General features: G+C 41.2%; 1 protein-coding gene across 1 annotated transcript in view; it reads left to right on the top strand.

Annotated features, from left to right (window-relative positions):
* The window catches only part of LOC110515606 (uncharacterized), a 180,892-nt gene that overhangs the window by 99,256 nt on the left and 62,778 nt on the right, over positions 1-18,858 (top strand). Inside the window, exons 39-41 of the mRNA XM_090211797.1 lie at positions 603-680; positions 1,271-1,402; positions 1,989-2,129. Coding sequence (XP_090067923.1) covers positions 603-680; positions 1,271-1,402; positions 1,989-2,129 — 351 coding nt within the window. The remainder of the gene's footprint in view (positions 1-602; positions 681-1,270; positions 1,403-1,988; positions 2,130-18,858) is intronic.

Below are 18,858 nucleotides of genomic sequence, written 5' to 3'. Positions count from 1 at the left end.
GGAATGCACACAGTCTTTTCTGTTTAAGTACTAATCGACTACAAATACAGTGTCGTGGTGGTCCGAGTAGAGCAGGTATTGTCATCAACAGTATGGATCAGAACATCAGCCCTGCTTCATACTTCACCCATCATCAGCACCATGACCTCCACAGCCTATAACATAGAGGCCGGTTACAGTACCTACTGAAATGTATCTGTACCTTCCAAGAACCTAGAAAACATCCCATGATCAACATGATATCTGGAGAATTTTAAACTGCTATATTTTCAGAGAAGTTATGGCCTGCGGCCCAAAATGGCACCCTATTCCCTATGGGCGTTATGGTCTAAAGTAGTGCACCCTATTCCCTATGGGCCCTGTGGTCTAAAGTAGTGCACCCTGTTCCATATGGCCCCTGTGGTCTAACGTAGTGCACCCTATTCCCTATGGGCCCTGTGGTCTAAAGTAGTGCACCCTATTCCCTAGGGGCCCTGTGGTCTAAAGTAGTGCAATGTAAAGGGAATATGATGCCATTTGGGACGCATCCATAGCGTTGTTACCGCGCTGCTGTTGAGCTGTGATGACCTGTGTGTAACCTCTGTCCGTGGTGGTGTTCGTAGTGGATTGGCACGACGATGCAGACAGGAAAGAGGAGACGTTGGCTATCGTTGCAGACCTGCTGGGGTTCAGCTGGACAGGTAAGTTATCCAGGTGGTGTTTACCTGGCGTAGAAGGTATGTATGAAATAGGAGTGAAAAGCTGTTGGGAACACTGGTCAAATGTTGTCCACTATGTAGGGAATACGGGTACTGTAATAAGGGTACCCTCCTCGTAGGGAATAAGGGTACTGTAATAAGGGTACCCACTATGTAGGGAATAAGGGTACTGTAATAAGGGTACCCACTATGTAGGGAATAAGGGTACTGTAATAAGGGTACCCACTATGTAGGGAATAAGGGTACTGTAATAAGGGTACCCACTATGTAGGGAATACGGGTACTGTAATAAGGGTACCCACTATGTAGGGAATAAGGGTACTGTAATAAGGGTACCCAATATGTAGGGAATAAGGGTACTGTAATAAGGGTACCCACTATGTAGGGAATAAGGGTACCCACTATGTACAGAATAAGGGTACTGTAATAAGGGTACTGTAATAAGGGTACCCACTATATAGGGAATAAGGGTACTGTAATAAGGGTACCCACTATGTAGGGAATAAGGGTACTGTAATAAGGGTACTGTTTAGTGCGTCACCTCAGTGTCGTCGTCTCCCCGTGTGTCTCAGAGCTGGCGAGGGAGCTGGAGTTCAACGAGGATGAGATCCAGGAAGTGAGGACGGAGAACCCTAACTCTCTACAGGAGCAGAGCCAAGCCCTGCTGCAGCGCTGGGCTGAGAGAGAGGGAAAACACGCCACCGGTATGTCTGTCCTGACGCCATCTGTTCTACTGGGCCTCACTTGGTTATGTCCAAAATGGCACCCTATTCCTTATACTGTATAGTGCACTGCTCTGGACAAAAGTAGTGCACTATGTAGGGAATAGGGTGCCATTTTGGCACTCAGTGTGGACTCAACCACGGAAACCATCCATCTCTGGACAAAAGTAGTGCACTATCTAGGGAATAGGGTGCCATTTTGGCACTCAGCCCTGGACTCAACCACGGAAACCATCCATCCATCTATATATGAATGATAAATATATGTTACAGCCTTATTCTAAAATTGATTTAAAATGTTAGTTGTTTTCTCATCAATCTAAACACGATACCCCATAATGACAAAGCAAAAAACTTTTTTATTTTTTTTATTTTAAATGTTTAATATTTATGATAAATGTGTCTTCTCTTTTTAGTTATATCTTGTTGTTGTTGTTGTTGGTTTAGAGCAAGATTATTTTGTTTAATGAAAAGTGCTATAGAAGTGAAATAAGTAAGGATTATTTATTTATTATTATTATTATTATGATTGTTACTTTACTAATATGTGTTATCTTTTGTCCAGCAGAGGAGAGCCTGATAAAGAGGCTGACCAAGATCAACCGGATGGACATCGTCCACCTGATAGAGACCCAGATGAACAAGTCAACACAGGAGCAGACGTCCAGGACCTACGCAGAGATAGAGAAGACTCTGGACCAGAGTGAAGGTACTGGACCAGTTACATTATATTACATTACAGAGATAGAGGAGACTCTGGACCAGTTACATTACATTACAGAGATAGAGGAGACTCTGGACCAGTTACATTACATTACAGAGATAGAGGAGACTCTGGACCAGTTACATTACATTACATTACAGAGATAGAGGAGACTCTGGACCAGTTACATTACATTACAGAGATAGAGGAGACTCTGGACAAGTTACATTATATTACAGAGATAGAGGAGACTCTGGACCAGTTACATTACATTACAGAGATAGAGGAGACTCTGGACAAGTTACATTATATTACAGAGATAGAGGAGACTCTGGACCAGTTACATTACATTACAGAGATAGAGGAGACTCTGGACAAGTTACATTATATTACAGAGATAGAGGAGACTCTGGACCAGTTACATTACATTACAGAGATAGAGGAGACTCTGGACCAGTTACATTACATTACAGAGATAGAGGAGAGTCTGGACCAGTTACATTACATTACAGAGATAGAGGAGACTCTGGACCAGTTACATTACATTACAGAGATAGAGGAGACTCTGGACCAGTTACATTACATTACAGAGATAGAGGAGACTCTGGACCAGTTACATTACATTACAGAGATAGAGGAGACTCTGGACCAGTTACATTACATTACAGAGATAGAGGAGACTCTGACCCAGTTACATTACATTACAGAGATAGAGGAGACTCTGGACCAGTTACATTACATTACAGAGATAGAGGAGACTCTGGACCAGTTACATTACATTACAGAGATAGAGGAGACCTGGACCAGTTACATTACATTACAGAGATAGAGGAGACTCTGGACCAGTTACATTACATTACAGAGATAGAGGAGACTCTGGACCAGTTACATTACATTACATTACAGAGATAGAGGAGGCTGGACCAGTTACATTACATTACAGAGATAGAGGAGACTCTGGATCAGTTACATTACATTACAGAGATAGAGGAGACTCTGGACCAGTTACATTACATTACATTACAGAGATAGAGGAGACTCTGGACCAGTTACATTACATTACAGAGATAGAGGAGACTCTGGACCAGTTACATTACATTACAAAGATAGAGGAGACGGACCAGTTACATTACATTACAGAGATAGAGGAGACTCTGGACCAGTTACATTACATTACAGAGATAGAGGAGACTGGACCAGTTACATTACATTACAGAGATAGAGGAGACTCTGGACCAGTTACATTACATTACAGAGATAGAGGAGACTCTGGACCAGTTACATTACATTACAGAGATAGAGGAGACTCTGGACCAGTTACATTACATTACATTACAAAGATAGAGGAGACTCTGGACCAGTTACATTATATTACAGAGATAGAGGAGACTCTGGACCAGTTACATTACATTACAGAGATAGAGGAGACTCTGGACCAGTTACATTACATTACAGAGATAGAGGAGACTCTGGACCAGTTACATTATATTACATTACAGAGATAGAGGAGACTCTGGACAAGTTACATTATATTACAGAGATAGAGGAGACTCTGGACCAGTTACATTACATTACAGAGATAGAGGAGACTGGACCAGTTACATTACATTACAGAGATAGAGGAGACTCTGGACCAGTTACATTACATTACAGAGATAGAGGAGACTCTGGACCAGTTACATTACATTACAGAGATAGAGAGACTCTGGACCAGTTACATTACATTACAGAGATAGAGGAGACTCTGGACCAGTTACATTATATTACATTACAGCGATAGAGGAGACTGGACCAGTTACATTACATTACAGAGATAGAGGAGACTCTGGACCAGTTACATTACAGAGATAGAGGAGACTCTGGACCAGTTACATTACATTACAGAAATAGAGGAGACTCTGGACCAGTTACATTACATTACAGAGATAGAGGAGACTCTGGACCAGTTGCATTACATTACAGAGATAGAGGAGAGTCTGGACCAGTTACATTACATTAAAGGGATAGAGGAGACTCTGGACCAGTTACATTACATTACAGAGATAGAGGAGACTCTGGATCAGTTACATTACATTACAGAGATAGAGGAGACTCTGGATCAGTTACATTACATTACAGAGATAGAGGAGACTCTGGACCAGTTACATTACATTACAGAGATAGAGGAGACTCTGGACCAGTTACATTACATTACATTACAGAGATAGAGGAGACTCTGGACCAGTTACATTACATTACATTACAGAGATAGAGGAGACTCTGGACCAGTTACATTACATTACAGAGATAGAGGAGACTCTGGACCAGTTGCATTACATTACAGAGATAGAGGAGACTCTGGACCAGTTACATTACATTACAGAGATAGAGGAGACCTGGACCAGTTACATTACATTACAGAGATAGAGGAGACTCTGGACCAATTACATTACATTACAGAGATAGAGGAGACTCTGGACCAGTTACATTATATTACATTACAGAGATAGAGGAGACTCTGGACCAGTTACATTACATTACAGAGCTAGAGGAGACTCTGGACCAGTTACATTACATTACAGAGATAGAGGAGACTCTGGACCAGTTACATTACATTGCAGAGATAGAGGAGACTCTGGACCAGTTACATTACATTACAGAGATAGAGGAGACTCTGGACCAGTTACATTACATTGCAGAGATAGAGGAGACCTGGACCAGTTACATTACATTACATTACAGAGATAGAGGAGACTCTGGACCAGTTACATTACATTGCAGAGATAGAGGAGACTCTGGACCAGTTACATTACATTACAGAGATAGAGGAGACTCTGGACCATTTACATTACATTACAGAGATAGAGGAGACTCTGGACCAGTTACATTACATTACAGAGATAGAGGAGACTCTGGACCAGTTACATTACATTACAGAGATAGAGGAGACTCTGGACCAGTTACATTACATTACATTACAGAGATAGAGGAGACTCTGGACCAGTTACATTACATTACAGAGATAGAGGAGACTCTGGACCAGTTACATTACATTACAGAGATAGAGGAGACTCTGGACCAGTTACATTACATTACAGAGATAGAGGAGACCTGGACCAGTTACATTACATTACATTACAGAGATAGAGGAGACTCTGGACCAGTTACATTACATTACAGAGATAGAGGAGACTCTGGACCAGTTACATTACATTACATTACAGAGATAGAGGAGACTCTGGACCAGTTACATTACATTACAGAGATAGAGGAGACTCTGGACCAGTTACATTACATTACATTACAGAGATAGAGGAGACTCTGGACCAGTTACATTACATTACAGAGATAGAGGAGACTCTGGACCAGTTACATTACATTACAGAGATAGAGAAGACTCTGGACCAGTTACATTACATTACAGAGCTAGAGGAGACTCTGGACCAGTTACATTACATTACAGAGATAGAGGAGACTCTGGACCAGTTACATTACATCGCAGAGATAGAGGAGACTCTGGACCAGTTACATTACATTACAGAGATAGAGGAGACTCTGGACCAGTTACATTACATTGCAGAGATAGAGGAGACCTGGACCAGTTACATTACATTACGTTACAGAGATAGAGGAGACTCTGGACCAGTTACATTACATTGCAGAGATAGAGGAGACTCTGGACCAGTTACATTACATTACAGAGATAGAGGAGACTCTGGACCAGTTACATTACATTACAGAGATAGAGGAGACTCTGGACCAGTTACATTACATTACAGAGATAGAGGAGACTCTGGACCAGTTACATTATATTACAGAGATAGAGGAGACTCTGGACCAGTTACATTACATTACAGAGATAGAGGAGACTCTGGACCAGTTACTTTACATTACATTACAGAGATAGAGGAGACTCTGGACCAGTTACATTACATTACAGAGATAGAGGAGACTCTGGACCAGTTACATTACATTACAGAGATAGAGGAGACTCTGGACCAGTTACATTACATTACAGAGCTAGAGGAGACTCTGGACCAGTTACATTACATTACAGAGATAGAGGAGACTCTGGACCAGTTACATTACATTACAGAGATAGAGGAGACTCTGGACCAGTTACATTACATTACATTACAGAGATAGAGGAGACTCTGGACCAGTTACATTACATTACAGAGATAGCGGAGACTCTGGACCAGTTACATTACATTACAGAGATAGAGGAGACTCTGGACCAGTTACATTACATTACAGAGATAGAGGAGACTGGGCCAGTTACATTACATTACAGAGATAGAGGAGACTCTGGACCAGTTACATTACATTACAGAGATAGCGGAGACTCTGGACCAGTTACTTTACATTACATTACAGAGATAGAGGAGACTCTGGACCAGTTACATTACATTACAGAGATAGAGGAGACTCTGGACCAGTTACATTACATTACAGAGATAGAGGAGACTCTGGACCAGTTACATTACATTACAGAGCTAGAGGAGACTCTGGACCAGTTACATTACATTACAGAGATAGAGGAGACTCTGGACCAGTTACATTACATTACAGAGATAGAGGAGACTCTGGACCAGTTACATTACATTACATTACAGAGATAGAGGAGACTCTGGACCAGTTACATTACATTACAGAGATAGCGGAGACTCTGGACCAGTTACATTACATTACAGAGATAGAGGAGACTCTGGACCAGTTACATTACATTACAGAGATAGAGGAGACTCTGGACCAGTTACATTACATTACAGAGATAGGGGAGACTCTGGACCAGTTACATTACATTACAGAGATAGCGGAGACTCTGGACCAGTTACATTACATTACAGAGATAGAGGAGACTCTGGACCAGTTACATTACATTACAGAGATAGAGGAGACCTGGACCAGTTACATTACATTACAGAGATAGAGGAGACTCTGGACCAGTTACATTACATTACAGAGATAGAGGAGACTCTGGACCAGTTACATTACATTACAGAGATAGAGGAGGCTGGACCAGTTACATTACATTACAGAGATAGAGGAGACTCTGGACCAGTTACATTACATTACATTACAGAGATAGAGGAGACTCTGGACCAGTTACATTACATTACAGAGATAGAGGAGACTCTGGACCAGTTACATTACATTACAGAGATAGAGGAGACTCTGGACCAGTTGCATTACATTACAGAGATAGAGGAGACTCTGGACCAGTTACATTACATTACAGAGATAGAGGAGACCTGGACCAGTTACATTACATTACAGAGATAGAGGAGACTCTGGACCAATTACATTACATTACAGAGATAGAGGAGACTCTGGACCAGTTACATTATATTACATTACAGAGATAGAGGAGACTCTGGACCAGTTACATTACATTACAGAGATAGAGGAGACTCTGGACCAGTTACATTACATTACAGAGATAGAGGAGACTCTGGACCAGTTACATTACATTACAGAGATAGAGGAGACCTGGACCAGTTACATTACATTACAGAGATAGAGGAGACTCTGGACCAGTTACATTACATTACAGAGATAGAGGAGACCTGGACCAGTTACATTACATTACAGAGATAGAGGAGACTCTGGACCAGTTACATTACATTACAGAGATAGAGGAGACTCTGGACCAGTTACATTACATTACAGAGATAGAGGAGACTCTGGACCAGTTACATTACATTACAGAGATAGAGGAGACTCTGGACCAGTTACATTACATTACAGAGCTAGAGGAGACTCTGGACCAGTTACATTACATTACAGAGATAGAGGAGACTCTGGACCAGTTACATTACATTGCAGAGATAGAGGAGACTCTGGACCAGTTACATTACATTACAGAGATAGAGGAGACTCTGGACCAGTTACATTACATTGCAGAGATAGAGGAGACCTGGACCAGTTACATTACATTACATTACAGAGATAGAGGAGACTCTGGACCAGTTACATTACATTGCAGAGATAGAGGAGACTCTGGACCAGTTACATTACATTACAGAGATAGAGGAGACTCTGGACCATTTACATTACATTACAGAGATAGAGGAGACTCTGGACCAGTTACATTACATTACAGAGATAGAGGAGACTCTGGACCAGTTACATTACATTACAGAGATAGAGGAGACTCTGGACCAGTTACATTACATTACATTACAGAGATAGAGGAGACTCTGGACCAGTTACATTACATTACAGAGATAGAGGAGACTCTGGACCAGTTACATTACATTACATTACAGAGATAGAGGAGACTCTGGACCAGTTACATTACATTACAGAGATAGAGGAGACTCTGGACCAGTTACATTACATTACAGAGATAGAGAAGACTCTGGACCAGTTACATTACATTACAGAGCTAGAGGAGACTCTGGACCAGTTACATTACATTACAGAGATAGAGGAGACTCTGGACCAGTTACATTACATCGCAGAGATAGAGGAGACTCTGGACCAGTTACATTACATTACAGAGATAGAGGAGACTCTGGACCAGTTACATTACATTGCAGAGATAGAGGAGACCTGGACCAGTTACATTACATTACGTTACAGAGATAGAGGAGACTCTGGACCAGTTACATTACATTGCAGAGATAGAGGAGACTCTGGACCAGTTACATTACATTACAGAGATAGAGGAGACTCTGGACCAGTTACATTACATTACAGAGATAGAGGAGACTCTGGACCAGTTCCATTACATTACAGAGATAGAGGAGACTCTGGACCAGTTACATTATATTACAGAGATAGAGGAGACTCTGGACCAGTTACATTACATTACAGAGATAGAGGAGACTCTGGACCAGTTACTTTACATTACATTACAGAGATAGAGGAGACTCTGGACCAGTTACATTACATTACAGAGATAGAGGAGACTCTGGACCAGTTACATTACATTACAGAGATAGAGGAGACTCTGGACCAGTTACATTACATTACAGAGCTAGAGGAGACTCTGGACCAGTTACATTACATTACAGAGATAGAGGAGACTCTGGACCAGTTACATTACATTACAGAGATAGAGGAGACTCTGGACCAGTTACATTACATTACATTACAGAGATAGAGGAGACTCTGGACCAGTTACATTACATTACAGAGATAGAGGAGACTGGGCCAGTTACATTACATTACAGAGATAGAGGAGACTCTGGACCAGTTACATTACATTACAGAGATAGCGGAGACTCTGGACCAGTTACATTACATTACAGAGATAGAGGAGACTCTGGACCAGTTACATTACATTACAGAGATAGAGGAGACCTGGACCAGTTACATTACATTACAGAGATAGAGGAGACTCTGGACCAGTTACATTACATTACAGAGATAGAGGAGACTCTGGACCAGTTACATTACATTACAGAGATAGAGGAGGCTGGACCAGTTACATTACATTACAGAGATAGAGGAGACTCTGGACCAGTTACATTACATTACATTACAGAGATAGAGGAGACTCTGGACCAGTTACATTACATTACAGAGATAGAGGAGACTCTGGACCAGTTACATTACATTACAGAGATAGAGGAGACTCTGGACCAGTTACATTACATTACAGAGATAGAGGAGACTCTGGACCAGTTACATTACATTACATTACAGAGATAGAGGAGACTCTGGACCAGTTACATTACATTACAGAGATAGAGGAGACTCTGGACCAGTTACATTACATTACAGAGATAGAGGAGACTCTGGACCAGTTACATTACATTACAGAGATAGAGGAGACCTGGACCAGTTACATTACATTACATTACAGAGATAGAGGAGACTCTGGACCAGTTACATTACATTACAGAGATAGAGGAGACTCTGGACCAGTTACATTACATTACATTACAGAGATAGAGGAGACTCTGGACCAGTTACATTACATTACAGAGATAGAGGAGACTCTGGACCAGTTACATTACATTACATTACAGAGATAGAGGAGACTCTGGACCAGTTACATTACATTACAGAGATAGAGGAGACTCTGGACCAGTTACATTACATTACAGAGATAGAGAAGACTCTGGACCAGTTACATTACATTACAGAGCTAGAGGAGACTCTGGACCAGTTACATTACATTACAGAGATAGAGGAGACTCTGGACCAGTTACATTACATCGCAGAGATAGAGGAGACTCTGGACCAGTTACATTACATTACAGAGATAGAGGAGACTCTGGACCAGTTACATTACATTGCAGAGATAGAGGAGACCTGGACCAGTTACATTACATTACGTTACAGAGATAGAGGAGACTCTGGACCAGTTACATTACATTGCAGAGATAGAGGAGACTCTGGAACAGTTACATTACATTACAGAGATAGAGGAGACTCTGGACCAGTTACATTACATTACAGAGATAGAGGAGACTCTGGACCAGTTACATTACATTACAGAGATAGAGGAGACTCTGGACCAGTTACATTATATTACAGAGATAGAGGAGACTCTGGACCAGTTACATTACATTACAGAGATAGAGGAGACTCTGGACCAGTTACATTACATTACATTACAGAGATAGAGGAGACTCTGGACCAGTTACATTACATTACTGAGATAGAGGAGACTCTGGACCAGTTACATTACATTACAGAGATAGAGGAGACTCTGGACCAGTTACATTACATTACAGAGCTAGAGGAGACTCTGGACCAGTTACATTACATTACAGAGATAGAGGAGACTCTGGACCAGTTACATTACATTACAGAGATAGAGGAGACTCTGGACCAGTTACATTACATTACATTACAGAGATAGAGGAGACTCTGGACCAGTTACATTACATTACAGAGATAGAGGAGACTGGGCCAGTTACATTACATTACAGAGATAGAGGAGACTCTGGACCAGTTACATTACATTACAGAGATAGCGGAGACTCTGGACCAGTTACATTACATTACAGAGATAGAGGAGACTCTGGACCAGTTACATTACATTACAGAGATAGAGGAGACCTGGACCAGTTACATTACATTACAGAGATAGAGGAGACTCTGGACCAGTTACATTACATTACAGAGATAGAGGAGACTCTGGACCAGTTACATTACATTACAGAGATAGAGGAGGCTGGACCAGTTACATTACATTACAGAGATAGAGGAGACTCTGGACCAGTTACATTACATTACATTACAGAGATAGAGGAGACTCTGGACCAGTTACATTACATTACAGAGATAGAGGAGACTCTGGACCAGTTACATTACATTACAGAGATAGAGGAGACTCTGGACCAGTTGCATTACATTACAGAGATAGAGGAGACTCTGGACCAGTTACATTACATTACAGAGATAGAGGAGACTCTGGACCAGTTGCATTACATTACAGAGATAGAGGAGACTCTGGACCAGTTACATTACATTACATTACAGAGATAGAGGAGACTCTGGACCAGTTACATTACATTACAGAGATAGAGGAGACTCTGGACCAGTTGCATTACATTACAGAGATAGAGGAGACTCTGGACCAGTTACATTACATTACAGAGATAGAGGAGACCTGGACCAGTTACATTACATTACAGAGATAGAGGAGACTCTGGACCAATTACATTACATTACAGAGATAGAGGAGACTCTGGACCAGTTACATTATATTACATTACAGAGATAGAGGAGACTCTGGACCAGTTACATTACATTACAGAGCTAGAGGAGACTCTGGACCAGTTACATTACATTACAGAGATAGAGGAGACTCTGGACCAGTTACATTACATTGCAGAGATAGAGGAGACTCTGGACCAGTTACATTACATTACAGAGATAGAGGAGACTCCGGACCAGTTACATTACATTGCAGAGATAGAGGAGACCTGGACCAGTTACATTACATTACATTACAGAGATAGAGGAGACTCTGGACCAGTTACATTACATTGCAGAGATAGAGGAGACTCTGGACCAGTTACATTACATTACAGAGATAGAGGAGACTCTGGACCAGTTACATTACATTACAGAGATAGAGGAGACTCTGGACCAGTTACATTACATTACAGAGATAGAGGAGACTCTGGACCAGTTACATTACATTACAGAGATAGAGGAGACTCTGGACCAGTTACATTACATTACAGAGATAGAGGAGACTCTGGACCAGTTACATTACATTACAGAGATAGAGGAGACTCTGGACCAGTTACATTACATTACAGAGATAGAGGAGACTCTGGACCAGTTACATTACATTACAGAGATAGAGGAGACTCTGGACCAGTTACATTACATTACAGAGATAGAGGAGACCTGGACCAGTTACATTACATTACATTACAGAGATAGAGGAGACTCTGGACCAGTTACATTACATTACAGAGATAGAGGAGACTGGACCAGTTACATTACATTACAGAGATAGAGGAGACTCTGGACCAGTTACATTACATTACAGAGATAGAGGAGACTCTGGACCAGTTACATTACATTACAGAGATAGAGGAGACTCTGGACCAGTTACATTACATTACATTACAAAGATAGAGGAGACTCTGGACCAGTTACATTATATTACAGAGATAGAGGAGACTCTGGACCAGTTACATTACATTACAGAGATAGAGGAGACTCTGGACCAGTTACATTACATTACAGAGATAGAGGAGACTCTGGACCAGTTACATTATATTACATTACAGAGATAGAGGAGACTCTGGACAAGTTACATTATATTACAGAGATAGAGGAGACTCTGGACCAGTTACATTACATTACAGAGATAGAGGAGACTGGACCAGTTACATTACATTACAGAGATAGAGGAGACTCTGGACCAGTTACATTACATTACAGAGATAGAGGAGACTCTGGACCAGTTACATTACATTACAGAGATAGAGAGACTCTGGACCAGTTACATTACATTACAGAGATAGAGGAGACTCTGGACCAGTTACATTATATTACATTACAGCGATAGAGGAGACTGGACCAGTTACATTACATTACAGAGATAGAGGAGACTCTGGACCAGTTACATTACAGAGATAGAGGAGACTCTGGACCAGTTACATTACATTACAGAAATAGAGGAGACTCTGGACCAGTTACATTACATTACAGAGATAGAGGAGACTCTGGACCAGTTGCATTACATTACAGAGATAGAGGAGAGTCTGGACCAGTTACATTACATTAAAGGGATAGAGGAGACTCTGGACCAGTTACATTACATTACAGAGATAGAGGAGACTCTGGATCAGTTACATTACATTACAGAGATAGAGGAGACTCTGGACCAGTTACATTACATTACAGAGATAGAGGAGACTCTGGACCAGTTACATTACATTACATTACAGAGATAGAGGAGACTCTGGACCAGTTACATTACATTACATTACAGAGATAGAGGAGACTCTGGACCAGTTACATTACATTACAGAGATAGAGGAGACTCTGGACCAGTTGCATTACATTACAGAGATAGAGGAGACTCTGGACCAGTTACATTACATTACAGAGATAGAGGAGACCTGGACCAGTTACATTACATTACAGAGATAGAGGAGACTCTGGACCAATTACATTACATTACAGAGATAGAGGAGACTCTGGACCAGTTACATTATATTACATTACAGAGATAGAGGAGACTCTGGACCAGTTACATTACATTACAGAGCTAGAGGAGACTCTGGACCAGTTACATTACATTACAGAGATAGAGGGGACTCTGGACCAGTTACATTACATTGCAGAGATAGAGGAGACTCTGGACCAGTTACATTACATTACAGAGATAGAGGAGACTCTGGACCAGTTACATTACATTGCAGAGATAGAGGAGACCTGGACCAGTTACATTACATTACATTACAGAGATAGAGGAGACTCTGGACCAGTTACATTACATTGCAGAGATAGAGGAGACTCTGGACCAGTTACATTACATTACAGAGATAGAGGAGACTCTGGACCATTTACATTACATTACAGAGATAGAGGAGACTCTGGACCAGTTACATTACATTACAGAGATAGAGGAGACTCTGGACCAGTTACATTACATTACAGAGATAGAGGAGACTCTGGACCAGTTACATTACATTACATTACAGAGATAGAGGAGACTCTGGACCAGTTACATTACATTACAGAGATAGAGGAGACTCTGGACCAGTTACATTACATTACAGAGATAGAGGAGACTCTGGACCAGTTACATTACATTACAGAGATAGAGGAGACCTGGACCAGTTACATTACATTACATTACAGAGATAGAGGAGACTCTGGACCAGTTACATTACATTACAGAGATAGAGGAGACTCTGGACCAGTTACATTACATTACATTACAGAGATAGAGGAGACTCTGGACCAGTTACATTACATTACAGAGATAGAGGAGACTCTGGACCAGTTACATTACATTACATTACAGAGATAGAGGAGACTCTGGACCAGTTACATTACATTACAGAGATAGAGGAGACTCTGGACCAGTTACATTACATTACAGAGATAGAGAAGACTCTGGACCAGTTACATTACATTACAGAGCTAGAGGAGACTCTGGACCAGTTACATTACATTACAGAGATAGAGGAGACTCTGGACCAGTTACATTACATCGCAGAGATAGAGGAGACTCTGGACCAGTTACATTACATTACAGAGATAGAGGAGACTCTGGACCAGTTACATTACATTGCAGAGATAGAGGAGACCTGGACCAGTTACATTACATTACGTTACAGAGATAGAGGAGACTCTGGACCAGTTACATTACATTGCAGAGATAGAGGAGACTCTGGACCAGTTACATTACATTACAGAGATAGAGGAGACTCTGGACCAGTTACATTACATTACAGAGATAGAGGAGACTGGACCAGTTACATTATATTACAGAGATAGAGGAGACTCTGGACCAGTTACATTACATTACAGAGATAGAGGAGACTCTGGACCAGTTACATTACATTACTTTACAGAGATAGAGGAGACTCTGGACCAGTTACATTACATTACAGAGATAGAGGAGACTCTGGACCAGTTACATTACATTACAGAGATAGAGGAGACTCTGGACCAGTTACATTACATTACAGAGCTAGAGGAGACTCTGGACCAGTTACATTACATTACAGAGATAGAGGAGACTCTGGACCAGTTACATTACATTACAGAGATAGAGGAGACTCTGGACCAGTTACATTACATTACATTACAGAGATAGAGGAGACTCTGGACCAGTTACATTACATTACAGAGATAGAGGAGACTGGGCCAGTTACATTACATTACAGAGATAGAGGAGACTCTGGACCAGTTACATTACATTACAGAGATAGAGGAGACTCTGGACCAGTTACATTACATTACAGAGATAGAGGAGACTCTGGACCAGTTACATTACATTACAGAGATAGAGGAGACCTGGACCAGTTACATTACATTACAGAGATAGAGGAGACTCTGGACCAGTTACATTACATTACAGAGATAGAGGAGACTCTGGACCAGTTACATTACATTACAGAGATAGAGGAGACTCTGGACCAGTTACATTACATTACAGAGATAGAGGAGACTCTGGACCAGTTACATTACATTACAGAGATAGAGAAGACTCTGGACCAGTTACATTACATTACAGAGCTAGAGGAGACTCTGGACCAGTTACATTACATTACAGAGATAGAGGAGACTCTGGACCAGTTACATTACATCGCAGAGATAGAGGAGACTCTGGACCAGTTACATTACATTACAGAGATAGAGGAGACTCTGGACCAGTTACATTACATTGCAGAGATAGAGGAGACCTGGACCAGTTACATTACTTTACGTTACAGAGATAGAGGAGACTCTGGACCAGTTACATTACATTGCAGAGATAGAGGAGACTCTGGACCAGTTACATTACATTACAGAGATAGAGGAGACTCTGGACCAGTTACATTACATTACAGAGATAGAGGAGACTGGACCAGTTACATTATATTACAGAGATAGAGGAGACTCTGGACCAGTTACATTACATTACAGAGATAGAGGAGACTCTGGACCAGTTACATTACATTACATTACAGAGATAGAGGAGACTCTGGACCAGTTACATTACATTACAGAGATAGAGGAGACTCTGGACCAGTTACATTACATTACAGAGATAGAGGAGACTCTGGACCAGTTACATTACATTGCAGAGATAGAGGAGACTCTGGACCAGTTACATTACATTACAGAGATAGAGGAGACTCTGGACCAGTTACATTACATTACAGAGATAGAGGAGACTCTGGACCAGTTACATTCCATTACAGAGATAGAGGAGACTCTGGACCAGTTACATTACATTACAGAGATAGAGGAGACTCTGGACCAGTTACATTACATTACAGAGATAGAGGAGACTCTGGACCAGTTACATTACATTACATTACAGAGATAGAGGAGACTCTGGACCAGTTACATTACATTACAGAGATAGAGGAGACTCTGGACCAGTTACATTACATTACAGAGATAGAGGAGACTCTGGACCAGTTACATTACATTACAGAGATAGAGGAGACCTGGACCAGTTACATTACATTACATTACAGAGATAGAGGAGACTCTGGACCAGTTACATTACATTACAGAGATAGAGGAGTCTCTGGACCAGTTACATTACATTACATTACAGAGATAGAGGAGACTCTGGACCAGTTACATTACATTACAGAGATAGAGGAGACTCTGGACCAGTTACATTACATTACAGAGATAGAGGAGACCTGGACCAGTTACATTACATTACAGAGATAGAGGAGACTCTGGACCAGTTACATTACATTACAGAGATAGAGGAGACTCTGGACCAGTTACATTACATTACAGAGATAGAGGAGACTCTGGACCAGTTACATTACATTACATTACAGAGATAGAGGAGACTCTGGACCAGTTACATTACATTACAGAGATAGAGGAGACTGGACCAGTTACATTACATTACAGAGATAGAGGAGACTCTGGACCAGTTACATTACATTACAGAGATAGAGGAGACTCTGGACCAGTTACATTACATTACAGAGATAGAGGAGACTCTGGACCAGTTACATTACATTACAGAGATAGAGGAGACTCTGGAGCAGTTACATTACATTACAGAGATAGAGGAGACTCTGGACCAGTTACATTACATTACAGAGATAGAGGAGACCTGGACCAGTTACATTACATTACAGAGATAGCGGAGACTCTGGACCAGTTACATTACATTACAGAGATAGAGGAGACTCTGGACCAGTTACATTACATTGCAGAGATAGAGGAGACTCTGGACCAGTTACATTACATTACAGAGATAGAGGAGACTCTGGACCAGTTACATTACATTACAGAGATAGAGGAGACTCTGGACCAGTTACATTACATTACATTACAGCGATAGAGGAGACTCTGGACCAGTTACATTACATTACAGAGATAGAGGAGACTCTGGACCAGTTACATTACATTACATTACAGAGATAGAGGAGACTCTGGACCAGTTACATTACATTACAGAGATAGAGGAGACTCTGGACCAGTTACATTACATTACAGAGATAGAGGAGACTCTGGACCAGTTACATTACAGAGATAGAGGAGACTCTGGACCAGTTACATTACATTACAGAGATAGAGGAGACTCTGGACCAGTTACATTACATTACAGAGATAGAGGAGACTCTGGACCAGTTACATTACATTACATTACAGAGATAGAGGAGACTCTGGACCAGTTACATTACATTACAGAGATAGAGGAGACTGGACCAGTTACATTACATTACAGAGATAGAGGAGACTCTGGACCAGTTACATTACATTACAGAGATAGAGGAGACTCTGGACCAGTTACATTACATTACAGAGATAGAGGAGACTCTGGACCAGTTACATTACATTACAGAGATAGAGGAGACTGGACCAGTTACATTACATTACAGAGATAGAGGAGACTCTGGACCAGTTACATTACATTACAGAGATAGAGGAGACTCTGGACCAGTTACATTACATTACAGAGATAGAGGAGACTCTGGACCAGTTACATTACATTACAGAGATAGAGGAGACTCTGGACCAGTTACATTACATTACAGAGATAGAGGAGACTCTGGACCAGTTACATTACATTACAGAGATAGAGGAGACTCTGGACCAGTTACATTACATTACAGAGATAGAGGAGACTCTGGACCAGTTACATTACATTACAGAGATAGCGGAGACTCTGGACCAGTTACATTACATTACAGAGATAGAGGAGACTCTGGACCAGTTACATTACATTGCAGAGATAGAGGAGACTCTGGACCAGTTACATTACATTACAGAGATAGAGGAGACTCTGGACCAGTTACATTACATTACAGAGATAGAGGATACTCTGGACCAGTTACATTACATTACAGAGATAGAGGAGACTCTGGACCAGTTACATTACATTACAGAGATAGAGGAGACCTGGACCAGTTACATTATATTACATTACAGAGATAGAGGAGACTCTGGACCAGTTACATTATATTACATTACAGAGATAGAGGAGACTCTGGACCAGTTACATTACATTACTTTACAGAGATAGAGGAGACTCTGGACCAGTTACATTACATTACAGAGATAGAGGAGACTCTGGACCAGTTACATTACATTACTTTACAGAGATAGATGAGACCTGGATCGTGAAAAC

The sequence above is a fragment of the Oncorhynchus mykiss genome, chromosome 19, assembly GCF_057628025.1.
Source record: "Oncorhynchus mykiss isolate SJ-2025 chromosome 19, ASM5762802v1, whole genome shotgun sequence".
NCBI lineage: Eukaryota > Metazoa > Chordata > Actinopteri > Salmoniformes > Salmonidae > Oncorhynchus > Oncorhynchus mykiss.
The sequence above is the reverse complement of the archived record's forward strand: the minus strand, read 5'-3'. Positions and strand labels throughout refer to the sequence as shown.